Source organism: Aotus nancymaae, unplaced genomic scaffold (genome assembly GCF_030222135.1).
Source record: "Aotus nancymaae isolate 86718 unplaced genomic scaffold, 86718_ANA_hifiasm-v0.15.2.pri h1tg000138l, whole genome shotgun sequence".
Classification (NCBI taxonomy): Eukaryota; Metazoa; Chordata; class Mammalia; order Primates; family Aotidae; genus Aotus; species Aotus nancymaae.
The window spans coordinates 3,003,905-3,020,844 of NW_026988553.1; the positions used below are offsets into that span (position 1 = coordinate 3,003,905).

A 16,940-nucleotide genomic window follows, 5' to 3' on the forward strand; every position below is an offset into this window, starting at 1 on the left:
TAGAGATGGGGTTTCACCATGTTGGCCAGGCAAGTCTCAAACTCCTGACCTCAGGTAATCCACCCACCTCAGCCTCCCAAAGTGCTGGGATTACAGGCGTGAGCCACGGCGCCCGGCCCATCAACAGTATTTGATAAATAAGGAGGCCAGGTGAGGTGGCTCACGCCTGTAATCCCAGCATTTTGGGAGGCTAAGGAGGGAAGACTTCTTGAGCCTAAGAGTTTGAGACCAGCCTGGGCATCATGGGAAGACCCTATTCTACATAAACAGATTTTTAAAAATGTAGAAAGCCATGGAAGGCATATGCTAGTATGAGGCGTACCGAGTATCCGCAGGAAGTGTAATGACAGTGGCATTTTGCCTGCCCAGCGTCAGGTTGCAGCACCTTCATTTTCTTTAGAAGAACCATCCCTCCTCCACTCTCAGTACACATGGCTTGCATGTGGGTGACCCCAACGCTGGGCCCTGGAGTGGGCACATAACCAGGTGTAAGCACCAGCCACTCTGATGCAAACGTAATGCTATAATCCAGCCCGGACCAGTGACAGTTAGTCCCCAGAGAGCTGGACGGAACTAATGGGCATGTCATCCTAAGTCACAGAGAGGGAGACTCCAAGAGAATGACATTGATTTGGAACGGGTATTGCAATGGGAATGTGTCAGACATGAGACTTGTCCTTTGATACTTACGCCGAGTTTTCTAGCTTCAGCTTCAAGGCCTTTAGCAACAGAACAGTGGTTTTTCTTTTATTTTTTCTTTTTTTTTGGTAGTTTTTTTTTCTTAGTTGGAGAGTTTAGCCAAATATTAGAGGAAATTAGGAGGATTTGGGGTCTAGTTCAGTCTTCATGTAGATAAGAATGCAAAGTCATCCTGATTTTTACTAAAGACAATCAGAGTAAGACAAATTTGTTTGTAAAATAAGTTTACTTTCATCAAATTTTGCCTGCAAGAATAGTGATTTGACCACATAGTAATCTCAGATTTTTTTTCTGAGACAGAGTCTCATTCTATTGTCCAGGCTGGAGTGCAGTGGTGCAATCTCAGCTCACTGCAACCCCCACTTCCCAGGTTGAAGCAATTCTTGTGCTGCAGCCTCCCGAGTAGCTGGGATTACAAGCATGAGCCACTGTGTCCCGCCAGATTTTTTTCTTTTTTTTTTTTTGAGACAGGATCTCACTCTGTCACCCAGGCTGACGTGCAGTGGTGCCATCATGGCTGACTGCAGCCTCAGCCTCCCCGGCTCCCTGAGTAGGTGGCACTACAGGTGCGCACCACCACACTGGCTGTTTTTTTTTCTGTAGAGACGGGGTTCTCCCCTATGTCGCCCAGGCGAGTTTTGAACTCCTAAAGTGCTGAGATTAAAGGCATGAGCCACTGTGCCCACCTAATTATTTTATTTTTGATAAAATAATTAAGGCCCCTAATTTTTCCCTTTAATTAATTAGAACTCTTTCATAGAAACAGATTCCCTAGCTTTCATCTTGAAGTTTTTGTCGTGAGACGGTGCAACACAGTGATACGCTCTCGCCAGTTTATAAAAGGACGGTTGGATCCAGTTTCTGACTACACGAGGCCTGTTTGTGTGGTTAAGCGTTATTTGAAGACCAATCTTTTGGGTGAAGCAGTATCTGCAGCAGTTTGATTTGAAATACCTCTTTTAATCCTTTTTTCCGTGTCAGGGTTTAGAGATTAAATATTCAAATGTTCACATTTCAGTTAGGACTGGCTGGATCATATGAGAAAAACAATTTCCAGTGCTCTTGAATTTCAGCAACCAATTAATCTTTCACTTTGCCAGTCCGGCAGAGAAGCACTTTTCAAAAAGGGATTTGCTTTTTTTTTTTTTCCTCAGCTTTTTCTGGATTGTACATGACAGATAAAGCAAATATATAGATATTTTTGAGACAGAGTCTCACTCTGTTGCCCAGGCTGGAGTGCAGTGGAATGATCTCAGCTCACTGAAACCTCCACCTCCCAGGTTCAAGCAGTCCTCCTGCCTCAGCCCCCCTAGTAGTTGGGATTACAGGTACGTGCCACCACGTCCAGCTGATTTTTATATTGTTACTAGAGATGGGGTTCTGCCATGTTGGCCAGGCTGGTCTCGAACTCCTGACCTCAGGTGAGCCACCTGCCTCAGCCTCCCAAAGTGCTGGAATTACAGGCATGAGCCACCTTTCCCAGCCACAAAGCAAAATTGTTATGCTGGACAGAGAAACCTTATGTGATTGCTCTGTACTCAGGATTTTGACCTGTTTGATCTGAGAACCTTTCACAGACATTTATCTGGTTCTTTCCTTTTTAGACTGTCAGTCTTTTTTTTTTTTTGAGACGGAGTTTCGCAATCTTGTTACCCAGGCTGGAGTGCAATGGCGCGATCTCGGCTCACCGCAACCTCCGCCTCCTGGGTTCAGGCAATTCTCCTGCCTCAGCCTCCTGAGTAGCTGGCATTACAGGCACGCGCCACCATGCCCAGCTAATTTTTTTTGTATTAGTAGAGACGGGGTTTCACCGTGTTGACCAGGATGGTCTCGATCTCTTGACCTCGTGATCCACCCGCCTCGGCCTCCCAAAGTGCTGGGATTACAGGCTTGAGCCACCGCGCCCGGCCGACTGTCAGTCTTTTAATGAACTGTTCCATCACCCTAAGCAATCGTCAGCCAGGCAAACCTCCATACACAGTTCTGAAAGGTTGTTGGTCGCCATGGAGCTGTTATAATTTGAAAGCACCCCTTTTTTTCTTTTTCTTGGCTGAAATGCCCTAAAAAAACCTTACAAACAGCTTTTGAAATTACTAACAGTAGATAATCTTTTTTTTTTTTTTTTTGAGACAGGGTCTCACTCCATCACCCAGGCTCAAGCGATCCTCCCACCTCAGCCTCTTGAATAGCTTGGACCACAGGCATGTGCCTCCATGCCAGCTACCTTTTTGTATTTTTTTGTAGAGTTGGGGTCTCATCAGGTTGCCCAGGCTGAGACTATCTTAATACAAGTAAAAAAGCTGGCTGGGCACAGTGGCCCACGCCTGTAATTCTAGCACTTTGGGAGGCCAAGATGTGTGGATCATGTGAGCTCAGGAGATCGAGACCAGCCTGAACAACATGATGAAACCCCATCTCTACAAAAATTAGCCAGGTGTGGTGGCGAGTGCCTGTGGTCCCAACTCCTTGAGAGGCTGAGGTGGGAGGATTGCTTGAGCCCAGGAGGGTGAGGCTGCAGTGAGCTGAGATTGCACCACTGCATTCCAGCTTGGGTGACAGAGTGAGACCCTGTCTCAAAACAAAGAAGAAAAATCCAACAGATTCAGAGTCAGCAGAAAGGAGAAAGAAAAGCAAAGCAGATAAAGAAGTTAGGAGCCTCTACATACCAGTGTTTTGGTTTTATTTTATTTTTTTGAAACAGGGTCGGCCGGGCGCGGTGGCTCACGCCTGTAATCCCAGCACTTTGGGAGGCCGGGCGTGGTGGCTCAAACCTGTAATCGCAGCTACTCAGGAGCTTCGGCCGGGCGCGGTGGCTCAAGCCTGTAATCCCAGCTACTCAGGATGCTGAGGCAGGAGAATCGCTTGAACCTGGGAGGTGGAGGTTGCAGTGAGCCGAGATTGTGCCACTGCACTCCAGCCTGGGTGACAGAGCAAGACTCTGTCTCAGGGAGAAAAAAAAAGTTGGCTGGGCACAGTAGCTCATGCTTTTAATCCCAGCACTTTGGGAGGCTAAGGCGGGTGGATCACTTGAGGTCAGGAGTTCAAGACCAGCCAGGCCAACATGGTGAAGCCCCATCTCTACTAAAAATACAAAAATTAGCTGAGTGTGGTGGTGCATGCCTGTAATCCCAGCTACTTCGGAGGCTGAGGCAGGAGAATTGCTTGAACCTGGGAGGCAGAGGTTGCAGTGAGCTGAGATCGCACCACTGCACTGCAGCCTGGGCGACGAGTGAAACTCCATCTCAAAAAGAAGAAAAAAAGTTGCTGGGCAGATGTCTTTGTAGTATTTTTTCTTTTCTGTGTGAGACTGTGGTTTCTGCAGTTTCTGTTACCAGGCATTTGTGCACAAGAACCCTCCCTTTACAGCCTTCCCCAGCTCTGTTTTTTGTTTTTTTAACATAAGTGACTCCATTTTGATTCTGACAACTGTCACAGCAAGGAAGGTGGCAGCTCTTTTCTGCTGGGATATTCAAACTGGGACTTCTGTTACTGCCTCCTTACCCGGGAAGACGGCGTGTTGGAAAATGAAGCCAATACAGAAAGAAAGGCAAAGCCAAGAGGTGGAGAGAGCCCAAGTCCCCTGGACTTTGGGGTCCATTACAGGAACAATGTGTTCCACCATCCGCCCTTTGAAGTCTGGCATTGTGAGTGGGGTTGTCCCTACTCCTAAAGGGTAGGCCCAGGGGGCGATGCTCTGGTAAAACAGGACCGTGGGATATATCAAGCTTCCTCCTTTTTGGGAAGGCAGCCAGGCTGTGCTCTGCGCCATCAGCTTCCTAGCCTGTGTTGGGCCCTTGGTGGATAAAGGGATAAAGCTGGCCTGCTGCTTCCATCTCTATGACACTGGTGGCCCTGGTGAGCGTGCAGCCCCATGAAGTAGGGGCTGTCACTGTGGCTCACTCCGGTGTTCCTGGAGAAAAGCTGGGCCATCACAGCAGCTGGGTTGGAGAGGCACAGGGGAGTCCAGCGCCTCCCAGCCTGGCAGTATGGACACCCGGTGAGCTTCCATTTCGTTTAGGGGCAGCTGCTAACTTTGTGGAATGGTACTTATCTGGCTTCTAGTCTTGCTGCACCAAAACTCTCCCATGCCCACGAGGGACCTTTACCTTTTTGTACAGTGGGGTTGTGGTGAGGTGTTACCTACAGTATAACAGGGCCATGTGGGTGCACATGTTGAGCACTGGAGGCAGGGGGATGAGCACATTGGAGTTGGTATCTGATAGGTATTCCGGGGTGCCCTGCAGCTGCCAAATTCCAGGGATGCTCCCGTATGCTTTAATTCATTTTTAATTATCGTTGTCTTGCTCTGTTGCCCAGACTGGAGTGCAGTGGAGCGATTTTGGCTCATTGCAGCCTCTGCCTCTGTCCCCAGGCCCAGCTAATTTTTGTAATTTTAGTAGAGACAGGGTTTCACCACATTGGTCAGGCTGGTCTCGAACTCCTGACCTCAGGTGATCTACCTGCCTCAGCCTCCCAAAGTGCTGAGATTACAGGTGTGATGAGTCCCCGCACCCGGCCCCCCCACTTTTTTTTTTTTTGAGACAGAGTCTGGCTCTGTCGCCCAGGCTGGAGTGGAGTGGTGCAGTCTTGGCTCACTGCAACCTCCACCTCCTGGGTTCAAGTAATTCTCCGCCTCAGCCTCCCAAGTAGCTGGGATTACAGGCGCCCACCACCATGCCGGGCTAATTTTTCTGTATTTTTAGTAGAGATGGGGTTTCACCATCTTGGCCAGGCTGGTCTTGAACTCCTGACCTGGTGGTTTACCTGCCTCAACCTCCCAAAGTAAAGTGCTGGGAGCCATTGTGCCTGGCGTAATTTTTTTTTTTGAGACAAGGTCTTGCTCTGTCACCCTGGCTGGAGTGCAGTGGTGCAGTCATGGCTCACTGCAGCCTCAACCTCCTGGACTCTAGCAATCTGCCTGCCTCAACCTCCCTAAGTGCTGGGATTACAGACATGAGTCACCATAGAATCTAAACCATCTCTAGATTATTTATCATGCCTAATACAATATAAACGCTATGCAAATAGCTATTACACACTATTGGATTTTTTTGGATAGGGTCTCTCTTTTGCGCAGGCTGAAGTGCAGTGCTGTGATCTTGGCTCACTACATCGTTGACCTCCTGGACTCAGGTGATCTTCCTAGCTCAGCCTCCCAAGTAGCTGGGACTACAGGTGTATGTCATCGTGACTGGCTAGTTTTATTTTTTTTGTAGAGATGGGGGTCTCGCTTGCTATTTTTTATCCTTGTGTTGTTCCCAAATATTTCCAATCTGTGGTTGGTTGAATCTGTGGACATGGAATCCCCATGGATACAAAGGGCCTAGCCTGTCTTCTAGAGATGTTTGTAATTTTTCTTAACAAGTCTAAAAAGTGAAGTATGTATGATCCTCCAGTGGTGGGTCCACCATTACACATGTTTGTCCAAACCCATCGAATGTCCAATGGCACCGATGCCGCTTCATTGACAGCAACAGATGGGAAGCTGGGGGCTGCCAGGGGATGCAGGAACTCGGACCTTTGCACTCTGTTTTGCTGTGAACCTAAAGTGGCTCTAAGAAAGTCTGGGAGCCGCAGTGGCTCAGGCCAGTTGTCCTGGCACTTGAGGAGGTGAGGCTATGCCCAACCTGGGCAACATAAGAAACTCTCATTCATTAAAGAAAAAAAAAAGTCTACAAAAAAAGGAATACACGTAGAAAGTTCCTGGTGCAGAGGCAGGACTGGGTGTTGGCTGTGTGACCTCCTCAGTCCTGGCATCACCATCATTCCTCCCTGGTGAGCCTCTCCTCTGGGGCACCCCCGTGCCTCCAACTCCACACGTGCCTGCTCCGGAAGCACTTTTGTCTTGTGAGACCCTGTCTGTTCTCTGCACTCTCCCTGGGCTTGGCAGCACTGAACCCTGAGTCCAAGGCTCTGAAGGTCACAGCCCCTAATGTAGCCCCTCAAGGACGCCACAATGCCTCCCATCTAGGAACTGCCTTCTCTCCTTTTGCGGAACCCAGACTGCTTCTGGACCTCTGGATTTGATATTCCAGAAAAACTGCTTCTAGTTTTTTGCTGGCTCTCACTCAGCGAAGGGAGGTATTAACTGTAACTGCAAGAGATGCGAAAAGCCCAGGTGACTCGACCCCTTGCAACCCCGACTTCAAAGGCAGCCTTAGACTGTGGAGACATGTGCTCTTGGAGGAGGCAGGGCTGGTGTTCATCTCTGTCCCTGTCCCTACAGGCCTGCGCTGGGTTAGAGGGAGTTGCTGAGTTTCCTGCAGCCCCTGAATATATATCATCTCTCCCAGACAAAGCCATGGTGGCACCCGCTGGGGCGGCTCTGCTCACTGCTTCAGTCACATCTCAGTCACCGCGGGGCCTGCTGGTGGCAGTGGAGCAGGTTGGTTCAGACTCTGGAATCTGTCCTCCTGCACCTGAGGACACCGCTACCCCTGACTCCGCACTGACAACAGTGTCTGAAGGCATTTCTTCCATGGAGCCATCACTTTATTAAGGGGTCATCTAGAATGTGGGCCCCTGACAAACCACGGGACTGTGATTGGGCTCCAGCTACTTCGCCACCCGGGCCAGCCTGCTCCAGGGGGCCCTTCCTGCTGAGAGCAGGCAGGAGGCAGTCAGGCTCATGAAGCAGCCACCAGGTTTGGCTCACTGGAAGGAATCACATTGGAAACACGTTTAGCCTGCAGTGCAGAGTGGCTCTGGAAGGGAGAGGTTCTGAAAGATGTCCCGACCTGCCGGGGACTGCTTCCAGACTTGCACAGTGAGGGGCGAACACCCAGGGCCCTTTCAGCACTCAGGATGGGCATGGAGATGGCATGAGGAATGGAGGACAGGGCTGGATGGGCTGACTGGTAGGAGCAGCATTAGGAAAAGGAGGCAGGTGCCCCGGGCTCCCGTGACAAAGTGCAGCAGGGCCAGCCCCTGCAGTCCCCACAGCCCCCACCACCTTGAGACCACGTTCTGGTCACTGCCTTGGATCCCTGATGTGTTGGGGCCAGGGAGCACTCCTGCCCAGGCACGGGGTGTAGGCCTTGGCCTCTGCCCGCCCGGCAGCGCATGCGCCTCCCTCGGCCTGGCCCCGGCGCTGGCCGCGCTAGCTGGCCGGGCTCCTCCGCGGGATGCAGCCTTCCATCTCCAGCGCCTCGGGCCAGCCTTCATACTTGTTGGTGTGCTTGCTGTTCTTCACGTGCTGCAGGCAGGGGAGCAGGAGTCACCACCTTGGCCCTCGGTCCCCTGTGCTGTGTTGGCCGACGGTGCACTCTCAGGGCACTTGGCCTCCCCGCCACCCATCCCAGGGAAACGTGGTGCCAGCTGTGCTGGCCTACCCCTCACAGCTGGACCAGGAACGGGCCCCTGCTGGGGCATGAGCGGCAGGGGCACCTCGTGGCATGCAGGCAGAAGGGGTGATGGGCTGTCCTATGCTGGTGGGGGTGAGGCCAGGCACCTGCCGTACCTGCTCGAAGGGGCTCTTGTTCTGCACACCCTTGGCCCCCACAAACACCCAGCTGTCCCGGAAGGCCAGCTCCTTGGCGTTCCTGCTTCCCAGCTCGCCGAAGAGCTTTCTGGTCTCTTCATTCATCCTGCAGCATGGGAGGAAGAGGTGTCAGCTGTTCCTGCAGAAGGGCAAGGCTGAGGCTGGCCTCCCCAAGCACTTACTTGGTGGCCGGGTCATCGTAGGATGCCACAAACACCAGGGTGCCTTCGTGCAGCGGCCGAATAAACTTCAACAGATCATTGACATCTGGGGGTGTAGATGCCAGGTAACAGGGGTCATCAGGGACCACTGAGGACCCTCCCCACCAGCCCGTTCTCCAAACGAGGAAACAGAAGTAGGGATTGGGCCTGGGACGTGCCCCACCAAGGGACAGACTGGTCTGAAGCCCAGGTGTCCTCATGACCAAGCTGGCAATGTCCCTGTCCTTTCTGAACTCAACGAGGTGACTGAGAAGCCCCCAGTACAGATAGAGGAGTATCTCAGGGGAAGGTGCCCAGGCCATTTTGCTGTAGTGACTCACCTCCCGCCCACATGTCAAAGGCCCGGGCCTCGATGAGCTCGCCGCTGACCCCTGTGTCAGGAGGGAGGGACCCTGCTGGGTGAGCCAGGCCAGCCCCAGGGCACAGAAGGCAGGTGGTAACGAGACAGCCCTTCTGGAAGCTTTCAAACAGCCCCCCAATATTCATCCATTCGTTCAGACAGCTGCATCCCACCGCAAGCCGTGGTGCCTCTGTCTGGCATTTGAGGCCCTCCGGGAACTCTCCATGAAGCACCCGCCAACCTCCCAGAACCTTCTAGTTCCTTATTGCCATCATGCTTTTTTGTTCATTGGGTCACTCCTCTGTGAGGCCTTCGGCTTGCACAGATCCCTTCCCAGGGAGATCCTGAAGGGGAGGGGAGGGGAGGGAGCAGGGAAGGAGGGCAGCAGGCCACGCTCAGCCGGGGCCTCACCGTTCACCAGGGCAATGTTCAGCCCACGGCCCACGTTGTCCTTGACGCCGCTCATCAGCCTATTTGCGGGAGGAGATCCCGTGTGGGCACATGTGCTCCACTCTCCCTTGCAGACCCGGCCCCAGATCCCCCACTCCCTCCCCAACCCCCCTTCACCCCAGGGAGCTTACATCTTGTCCTCAAGGCAGATCTTGGGCCCAATGACGTTGGCAGCTCCGCTGACCATGCGGAAGGCCAGGTGCTCCTCAGGACATGGCTGGGGCAGGCCGCATTTGTACTTCCTGGCCCGTGGCTCTGGGCAGGGATAGCAGGTGTCACCCATGGGCCTGGCCCTGAGGTCACCTGAGAGCTGAAGGGGAGGTCGGGACCAAATCACATGGTGGAACAAGTGACCACAGAGCTAAGGCCACAGGGACTCAAGTCAGGACTTCCTGTTACTGGTGGGAGAAAAGAAAGGATGCTGAGGGCTGGCCTGGGTCACTGCACAACCAGGAACAAAGCAGGGGTGTAGCAAGTCAGGCTGGGGGCCCGGCTGCAGGGACGAGGCGCACAGGCTGACCAGAGCAGAGGCCGTGCCGCAGGTGAGGACAGCAGGGGGTGCAGCCTGTCTCCCGAGTTTGATGGGGGTTGGTTAGGAGGACTGGAACAGGATGGCTTCTATTACGGGTTCAATTCTGTCCCCTCAAGATATGTTGAAGTTCTAACCTCCAGTACCTCAGAATGTGACGTTTGGAAATAGGGCTTTTGCAGAGAAATGAATTGAGATGGGGTCATGCTGGAGTAGGTTGGGTCCTTAATGCAACATGACTGATGTCTTTCTAAGAACAGAAGTGACAAAGACACACAGAGGGAAGACGGCCATGGGACAGTGGAGGAGGAGTCAGGAGTGACACAGCCAGAGGCCGAGCCTGTAGGACTTTCAGAGTGGGCACTGCCCTGCTGACACCTTGACTTCAGGCTTCTGGCTTCCAGAATGGGGAGAGAATCCATTTCAGTTGAAATGAAAGTTCCAGGAAATACTTAAAAATGTGGAAATGGCTTGTCTTAGTCCATTTGCTGCTGCTGTAACAGAATACCACAGACAGGGTAATTTCTAAGGACGACAGATTCATTTGGCTCCTGGTTCTGGAGGCTGGGAAGTCCAAAAGCATGGCATCTGGTAAGGGTCATCCCATGGTGGAAGGTGGAAGGAAGCGTGTGAGACACAAGGAAACGAGGGCTGAACGTCACAGTAACTAACCTAACTACCTCCCGATACCAATACATTGACAATGAAATTTCCACACGAGTTTTGGAGAGGACATTGAAACCATATCAAGGCTGTAGAAGCTCAAGGTACGTGTTAGAGAAGGTCCGGACTGCCTTTCAGAGACTGTGGTAGGAGCATGGATGTTAACGGCGATTCTGGCGAGAGGAGGGTAAGGCAATGGAGACAGCCTCTGTGATCTTAGAGAGTACAAGTATCACGAACAGAACACTGCTAGAAACATGATGTTAAAGGTGCTCTTGGGTTGGGTGTGGTGATTCATGCATGTGATCCCAGCACCTTGGCAGGCCGAGGCAGAAGCATCACTTCAGGCCAGGTGATCAAGACCAGCCTGGGCAACAAAGTGAGACCCCGTCTCTACAAAAAAGACAAAATGAATTAGCCAGGTGGGGTGGTGCACGCCTGTAATCCCAGCTACTCAGGAGGCTGAGGGAGGAGAATCACCTGAGCCAGGCTGCTGTGACTGCACCACAGCCTTCCAGCCTGGGTGGAGAGCAAGATCCTGTCTCAATAAATTCGGTAAATAAATAATAAAAAATAAAACATATGCATAATAAATTTGTCTTTTAGTATTAGGAAAAAAAATAAAAGTAAAACATTAGTTGGGTGTGGTGGCACATACCTATGGTCCCAGCTACTCGGGAGGCTGAGGTGAGAGCACTGCTTCAGCCCAGGAGTTTGAGGTGATACCACTGCACTGCAGACTGGGCCACAAAGCAAGATCCCTGTCTCTACAAAAAGAAGAAAAGGCCGGGGGCGGTGGCTCACACCTATAATTCCAGCACTTTGGGAGGCCAAGGCGGGCAGATCACCTGAGGTCAGGAGTTTGAGGCCAGCCTGACCCAAATGGAGAAGCCTTGTCTCTACTAAAAACACAAAATTAGCTGGGCATGGTGGCACATGCCTGTGATCCCAGCTACTCGGGAGGCTGAGGCAGGAGAATCGCTTGAACCTGGGAGATGGAGATTGCGGTGAGCCGAGATCGAGCCATTGTACTCCAGCCTGGGCAACAAGAACAAAAAAAAAATGGTGCATTCGGTTAAGCCTCAGAGGAAAATGAAGAACATGATATTGGGAACCAGAGGAAAGCTGATCCTTGTTATAAAGGAAGTTGGTTCGGGCGCGGTGGCTGACGCCTGTAATCCCAGCACTTTGGGAGGCTGAGGAGGGAGGATGACTTGAGGTCAGGAGTTTGAGACTGGCCTGACCAACATGGTGAAACCCTATCTCTACTAAAAATACAAAAATTACTTGGGTGTGGTGGGGGGTGCCTGTAGTCCTAGCTACTCAGGAGGCTGAGGTGGGAGAATCACCAGAACCCGGGAGGCGGAGGTTGCAGTGAGCCAAGATCACTCCACTGCACTGCAGCCTGAGTGACAGAGTGAGACTCCACGTCAAAAAAAAAAAAAAGAGCACCTGTTTGAATTGCCTTCTAGTGTTTTGCGGAAAGGAGCATGTGTAAGTCCTGGACCCGGATATTCAGCTGAGGAGATGTGTGAGCACAGTGCTGCTGCTGGGAAATGCAAGAGAGAGACACGGGGAAGAAACCGTGATGCACAAAAGAGACAGAGAGTGAAGATGCGGAAATTCTCCTCTGGAGAGAGCAGCAAGCGTGTGGCTGGCCGAGCGTCTGCTCGAGCTGAGGCGTGTGACCTGTGCGTCCACTCACCCCTTTCGGCAGAAGCCTGCGATGAAGATGGGGTTGTCTAGGAAGGGTCTATGGGAACAGTCCGATTTTACAGCTTGGACCCCCATGACTTGCACAAGAAACCAACAAGGCTCTTGAGAATCTCACACCCACAGAAACACTGCCGACCTGGACTGAAAGGGACGGAGGTGAAGGGAAGGAAGGGTGATTCTGAGGGAGGAACCACGGATGCAGAGGCCAGAGAATGCACGAGGGTGGGGCTGCCTCGCGTTTCAGAGCATGGGGTCATTCCAGCAGGCCGAGGAAACACTCGCAGGCCACAGAGGATTCCCCTCAGGCCTTAAAACCAAATGAATTTTGCCCTGCTGGGCCTGGGACCTGATTGGGACTGGTGACCTCTTTTTTCCTTCCAAGTTGCCCTTTTGGAGTGAGAGTATCTATCCTAGGCCTGCCCACCATCGTATTCGGGTGGGAGGTAACTTGTTTTATAGGTTTACAGTGGACCGTGAGAGCTGGTCTGGGGAGGAATAGATGGAAAACAGAAACTCTAGAGGACTGGGGCAGGCAGGGTTGTCACAAAGGGGAGGTGACAGGGGCCTTACCTGCAGTCACCGAGCTCCCTGGGCCTGTGGATACAGAGTGGTTTCTATTAGTGTGGAGCCTCCCAGGGCCTGCAGCAGGACAGCATGGCCCTCCTTACACCACGAAGTGTAGATGGAGGGGCAGTCAGGCTCTGGGGCTGGGGGCTAAGCAGGCTGACCTTGGCATGCTTCCCGCTCAAGTCTAAGTCATGTTCAGATGCAAAACTCGCTGCTCCAGGAACAGGGTGAAATGGAATTATAAAAAGTACTTAGATGACCTGGCCGGGCGTAGTGGCTCATGCCTGTAATCCCAGCACTTTGGGAGGCTGAGGTGGGTGGATTGCTTGAGCCCAGGAGTTTGAGACCAGTCTGGGCAACATGGTGAAACCCCATCTCTACAAAAAAAAAAAAAAAAAAAAAAAAAAAAAAATTAGCCAGGTTTGGTAGTGCGCACCTGTAGTCCCAGTTACTCAGGAGGCTGAGGCACCAGAATGGCTTCAACCAGCGAGGTGGAGGTTGCAGTGAGCCAAGATCGCACGACTGTACTCCAGCCTGGGCGACACAGTGAGACTCTGTCTCAAACAAAGAAACAAAAAAGTACTTAGGTGCTCTATGACCAGCCAACAAGTTGTAGAATCCCCTCCCCATCTGAGAGCCCCATGTTCAGAGGAAGCTCCCTGCCCCCCACTCTGGCCCTACTGACTCCAGTTGGGCACAGAATTCTAGTGACCAGGTATTGACTTTCCTAGAAGAAGCAAACAGGTGGTGGGGAAGGCTGCGCCTGATGCCAGGAGACAAACTAGGGACAGCTAAAGGTAGCCTGCCAGGGAGGAGACAGAGAACCCATCAACCCCCCAACCCTGAGCCTCAACCACAGGCCCAGGTGGCCACTTTGGTGGCCCCCAGAGAAGGATAAGGCGGGGTCCCACACTCACTGGTGAAGAGTTGCTGGATTCGAGGAAAGCCACTGCCAGGCCCACCCAGGAGGATGCTGACGACGATCCATGTGAGACCCACAGTGACGACTAGGGCCACAATGCGGAGAGGGCCTGGAGGCAGGACAGACACAGGGCAGGCTCGCCTCAGACACGGTGAACTCCAGAACGACCCCACAGCCTTGCATGACTGGGTCTCCCCTGCCACTTGGAAAGAAGTGGCTGGAGGACAGGAAGGTGGAGACCTGTCACCTTCCACTAGGCCTGAGAGGGAGAAGAGCTCCCTGACAGGGAGGAGGAAACGGAGTTCAAATCCCAAGCCTGCTGGGTTTGGTTCTCCCTGGCATGTCTGGGAGGGGGCCTTCCAGAACACTCTGCTCAAGAAGGGCTCCAGCCTCCTTCAAGGAACCCCCTCAACTTCCTGCCTCTGAAACCACCAATATATTTGGGCACTCACCTGCCCCTGCTTTCCTCCTGTTCTGAGAAAGGTCCCTATTCCCTTTTAAAAGCAGTCCCTTTACCTGCTGGGACCTGGGCTGCAAGCTCCCCGGCCTTCTCTGATTTCTTTTAATAGTGATCACTCTCTCTAGCTCACTCTTTCTCCTGTATTTTCAACATCTCCAATGTTTAGGAAGAAAAGAAAACACTCTTCTTCAAAACCACACCCCCATCCTCTCTCCCTAACTTTCTCTTCCCTGTCAACCCCCGCTGCCGCCCCAAAGTCATCTATACTCACTCCATCATCTCACCTCCTGCTCCCTCCCACCCTACTCCAGCCTGGCCTGGCCTCCGCCACCCCACCAAATCGGCTTGTTGCCAAGGCCGCTTTGTGGTGTCACCGCCGCTGGTCACCTGTCAGTAGGTTGCCCATGTCCTCCTGATGGATTCACTTCTCTGCTTGCTGGCTTCCAGAACAGCACGCTCTCTGGACACTCCTCATTCTCCTTACATTGTCTTCCTCTCCCCTTCCCTTAAAAGTTGGACTTTCTCAGGCTCCCATCCCAGGCTGCCTTCTGGTCCCTACTTGTAGTGTCTTTTTACTTTTTATTTTTGAGATGGAGTCTCACTCTTGTCGCCCAGGCTGGAGTGCAATGGTGCGGTCTTGGCTCACTGCAACCTCTGCCTCCTGGGTTCAAGCGATTCTCCTGCCTCAGTCTCCCAAGTAGCTGGGATTACAGGTGCATGCCATCATGCCTGGCTAATTTTTGTATTTTTAGTAGAGATGGGGTTTCACCATGTTGGCCAGGCTGGTCTTTAATTCCTGATCTCGGGTGATTCACCCGCCTCGGCCTCCCAAAGTGTTGGGATTACAGGTGTGAACCACTGCGCCTGGCTGTCTCTTTCTATTTTTTTGAGACAGTCTCACTCTGTTGCCCAGGCTGGAGTGTACAGTGGCATGATCTTGGCTCACTGCAACCTCAGCCTCCTGGGTAGCTGGGATTACAGGTGCCTGCCACCATGCCCGGCTAATTTTTTCTATTATTTAGTAGAGTTGGGGATTCACCAAGTTGGCCAGGCTGGTCTCGAACTCCTGACTTTAAGTGATCCACCCACCTTGGACTCCCAAAGTGCTGGGATTACAGGCATGAGCTACTGTGCCTGGCCTGTAGTGGCTTTTTAGATGATGTCATCTATTCCTATCTCTTTAATTAACCACCATGTGTCAATGACTTCCTATTTTCTAGTTCCAGCCCTGACCTCTCTTGAAACCACTCCCTGCCAGCTGGGTCCTCACTGGACAGCTCCACTTGGATATGTCCATAAAGCTGCCACCTTAGCAAGTCTGAAGTCCAATTCCTGAGTTCTACTCTCTACCCCATCCGAATTTATCCCTCGCCAAGGATCTTCACCTTTGTCCAGGTGACAGCAGGGGTGTCATCAGGTTTACCTAGAAGCCACTTTTGTCACTTCCCCTCTAAGACCACGCCTCTCCGCCTGGACTCCCCGCGTCTTCTCTCTCACCACTCATTTTCCAAAAAGCAGCTGGTCTGCTCTCTGCATTGGGAGATGCTGACTATACTAATCCTCATGTCACAGCTTGGGGAACTAAGGTCCTCAGAGGTGAAAGGATTTAGTTAAGGTCAAGGAATGAGTGTTTGTGCAGAGTCCTCCATTTCCAAAAGCAAACCCAATGGTCCACCCGGGCCTCTCCAGACACAGATGTCGGGACGGTGGCCCTTCAACCGGGTGCCCTTTTCAACTCCGTCACGTTCGCTGTGGAAGCCACCCACCTGCCAACCTCATGTCCACTTCTCCCGCTGGGTTGGGACCGCCGGCAGGTGCACTGTTTGGGGGGAAAGCGGAAGAACAGGTTTGGGTGAGGGTCAGGGGCAAGCCTGTGCGGGACCCCTGCTGGGGGCGGGCGCGATCGGTGCTACGATCTGTTCGTCTAGCCGCCCGGCCAGGCAGGGCTCCTCGGAAAAGCGGGGGGAAACCCTGCCTGGCCGGGAGGGGCTTCAGGAACCCGTTGGCTCACGATCTTGCCCACAGGAGCCTCCGGGGCTGGGACGTAGAAGTGGTGCTCCTGGGCTCGGGCCGTTCCTCCGGGCCTGGAGGCCGGCGATGTGGGCCGGGCCGGGCCGGAGACTTCTCTGGCCGTGGGGAGACGTGAGCTCGGTCAGGGAGGTTCCCTGTCAGGCCTGCCGACTCGCTCCGTCCGGGAAAAGGAGGCCAAGGCGCTGCGCAGGGCGCCCAGGCCGGCCCGGCAATGGCGGCCAAGGGCGGGGCCACAGCCTGTCGGCCCCGCCCCCGCCCCCCGGCAGCGACCGCGCGGTCGGTCTCCGCGCAGGCCCTGTCTCCAGGCCCATTTCTACAGCTCGAGCCGGCCGCCGGATGGGAGGGGCCTGAACCTGCCCCGCCTCTGGATCCTTCGCCGGCCCCACCTCCGCAGTGCGCTCAGGCTGAGCCCGCCCGCCGCCGAGTGGGAGGGGCCCGCGTCGGTACCGCCCCGGAAGTCTCCCTTCGGCTTCTGGGTTTGGAGAGAGCACTGCGTACTAGGATTGGAGGTTAGGGGCTGTGCTTGCGACCTGAGATCAGATTTCTGAGGGGTGAGAAGACGCAGTTAGGTCTGGGGCAGAATTAGAACCTGTTCCAAAGTTGATCCATGCACCTTGTAAAGGCAAGGGAGGTAGAGAGGCACAGACAGACAGGGAAGACCGCAGGATCCAGAGTGAGCCTCTGGCTGCCTTTCCGTAGAGTCTGTTTTCCGTCCAGAGGCGCGTTCCTGCTGTCTCTCATATCAGTTTTATAATGGGATGGGGCGTTTGAAACGCTGTTTCGACATCCTTGAAAACCTTTGCCTGCTCCGCTTGCCTGATCTGTCATCCGTTCCCCGCAGAGCTGTTCAAGCTGTGTTGTT

The 16,940-nt window shown here is 53.1% G+C and overlaps 1 protein-coding gene across 4 annotated transcripts; it reads right to left on the minus strand.

Moving 5' to 3' along the window:
• Window positions 1-7,169: 7,169 nt before the first annotated feature.
• FAM3A (FAM3 metabolism regulating signaling molecule A) lies at window positions 7,170-16,291 on the minus strand. Of its 4 annotated transcripts, none has more exons than XM_012467051.2 (9): window positions 15,814-16,291; window positions 13,583-13,696; window positions 12,669-12,692; window positions 9,322-9,445; window positions 9,152-9,210; window positions 8,721-8,771; window positions 8,362-8,446; window positions 8,159-8,285; window positions 7,170-7,894 (listed from the first exon to the last, which is right to left on the minus strand). In XM_012467051.2, exons 1-9 carry the CDS (start codon window positions 15,824-15,826, stop codon window positions 7,799-7,801), a joined length of 693 nt encoding a protein of 230 aa, XP_012322474.1. In that variant the 5' UTR covers window positions 15,827-16,291; the 3' UTR covers window positions 7,170-7,798. The 4 variants fall into 4 exon arrangements, with proteins under 4 accessions (XP_012322474.1, XP_012322476.1, XP_012322475.1 ...); XM_012467052.3 differs by having other exon boundaries at window positions 7,773-7,894; window positions 12,669-12,712; window positions 15,814-16,123; XM_012467053.3 differs by lacking the exon at window positions 8,721-8,771.
• Window positions 16,292-16,940: the final 649 nt, after the last annotated feature.

Excerpts from the sequence above, each read along its gene's own strand:
- FAM3A (XM_012467051.2), bottom strand. Across the intron at positions 9,446-12,668 it reads AGGGAGCTCGGTGACTGCAG|AGCCACGGGCCAGGAAGTAC; the intron begins GTAAGGCCCCTG and ends ATCCCTGCCCAG. Across the intron at positions 9,211-9,321 it reads ATCTGCCTTGAGGACAAGAT|GCTGATGAGCGGCGTCAAGG; the intron begins GTAAGCTCCCTG and ends TCCCGCAAATAG.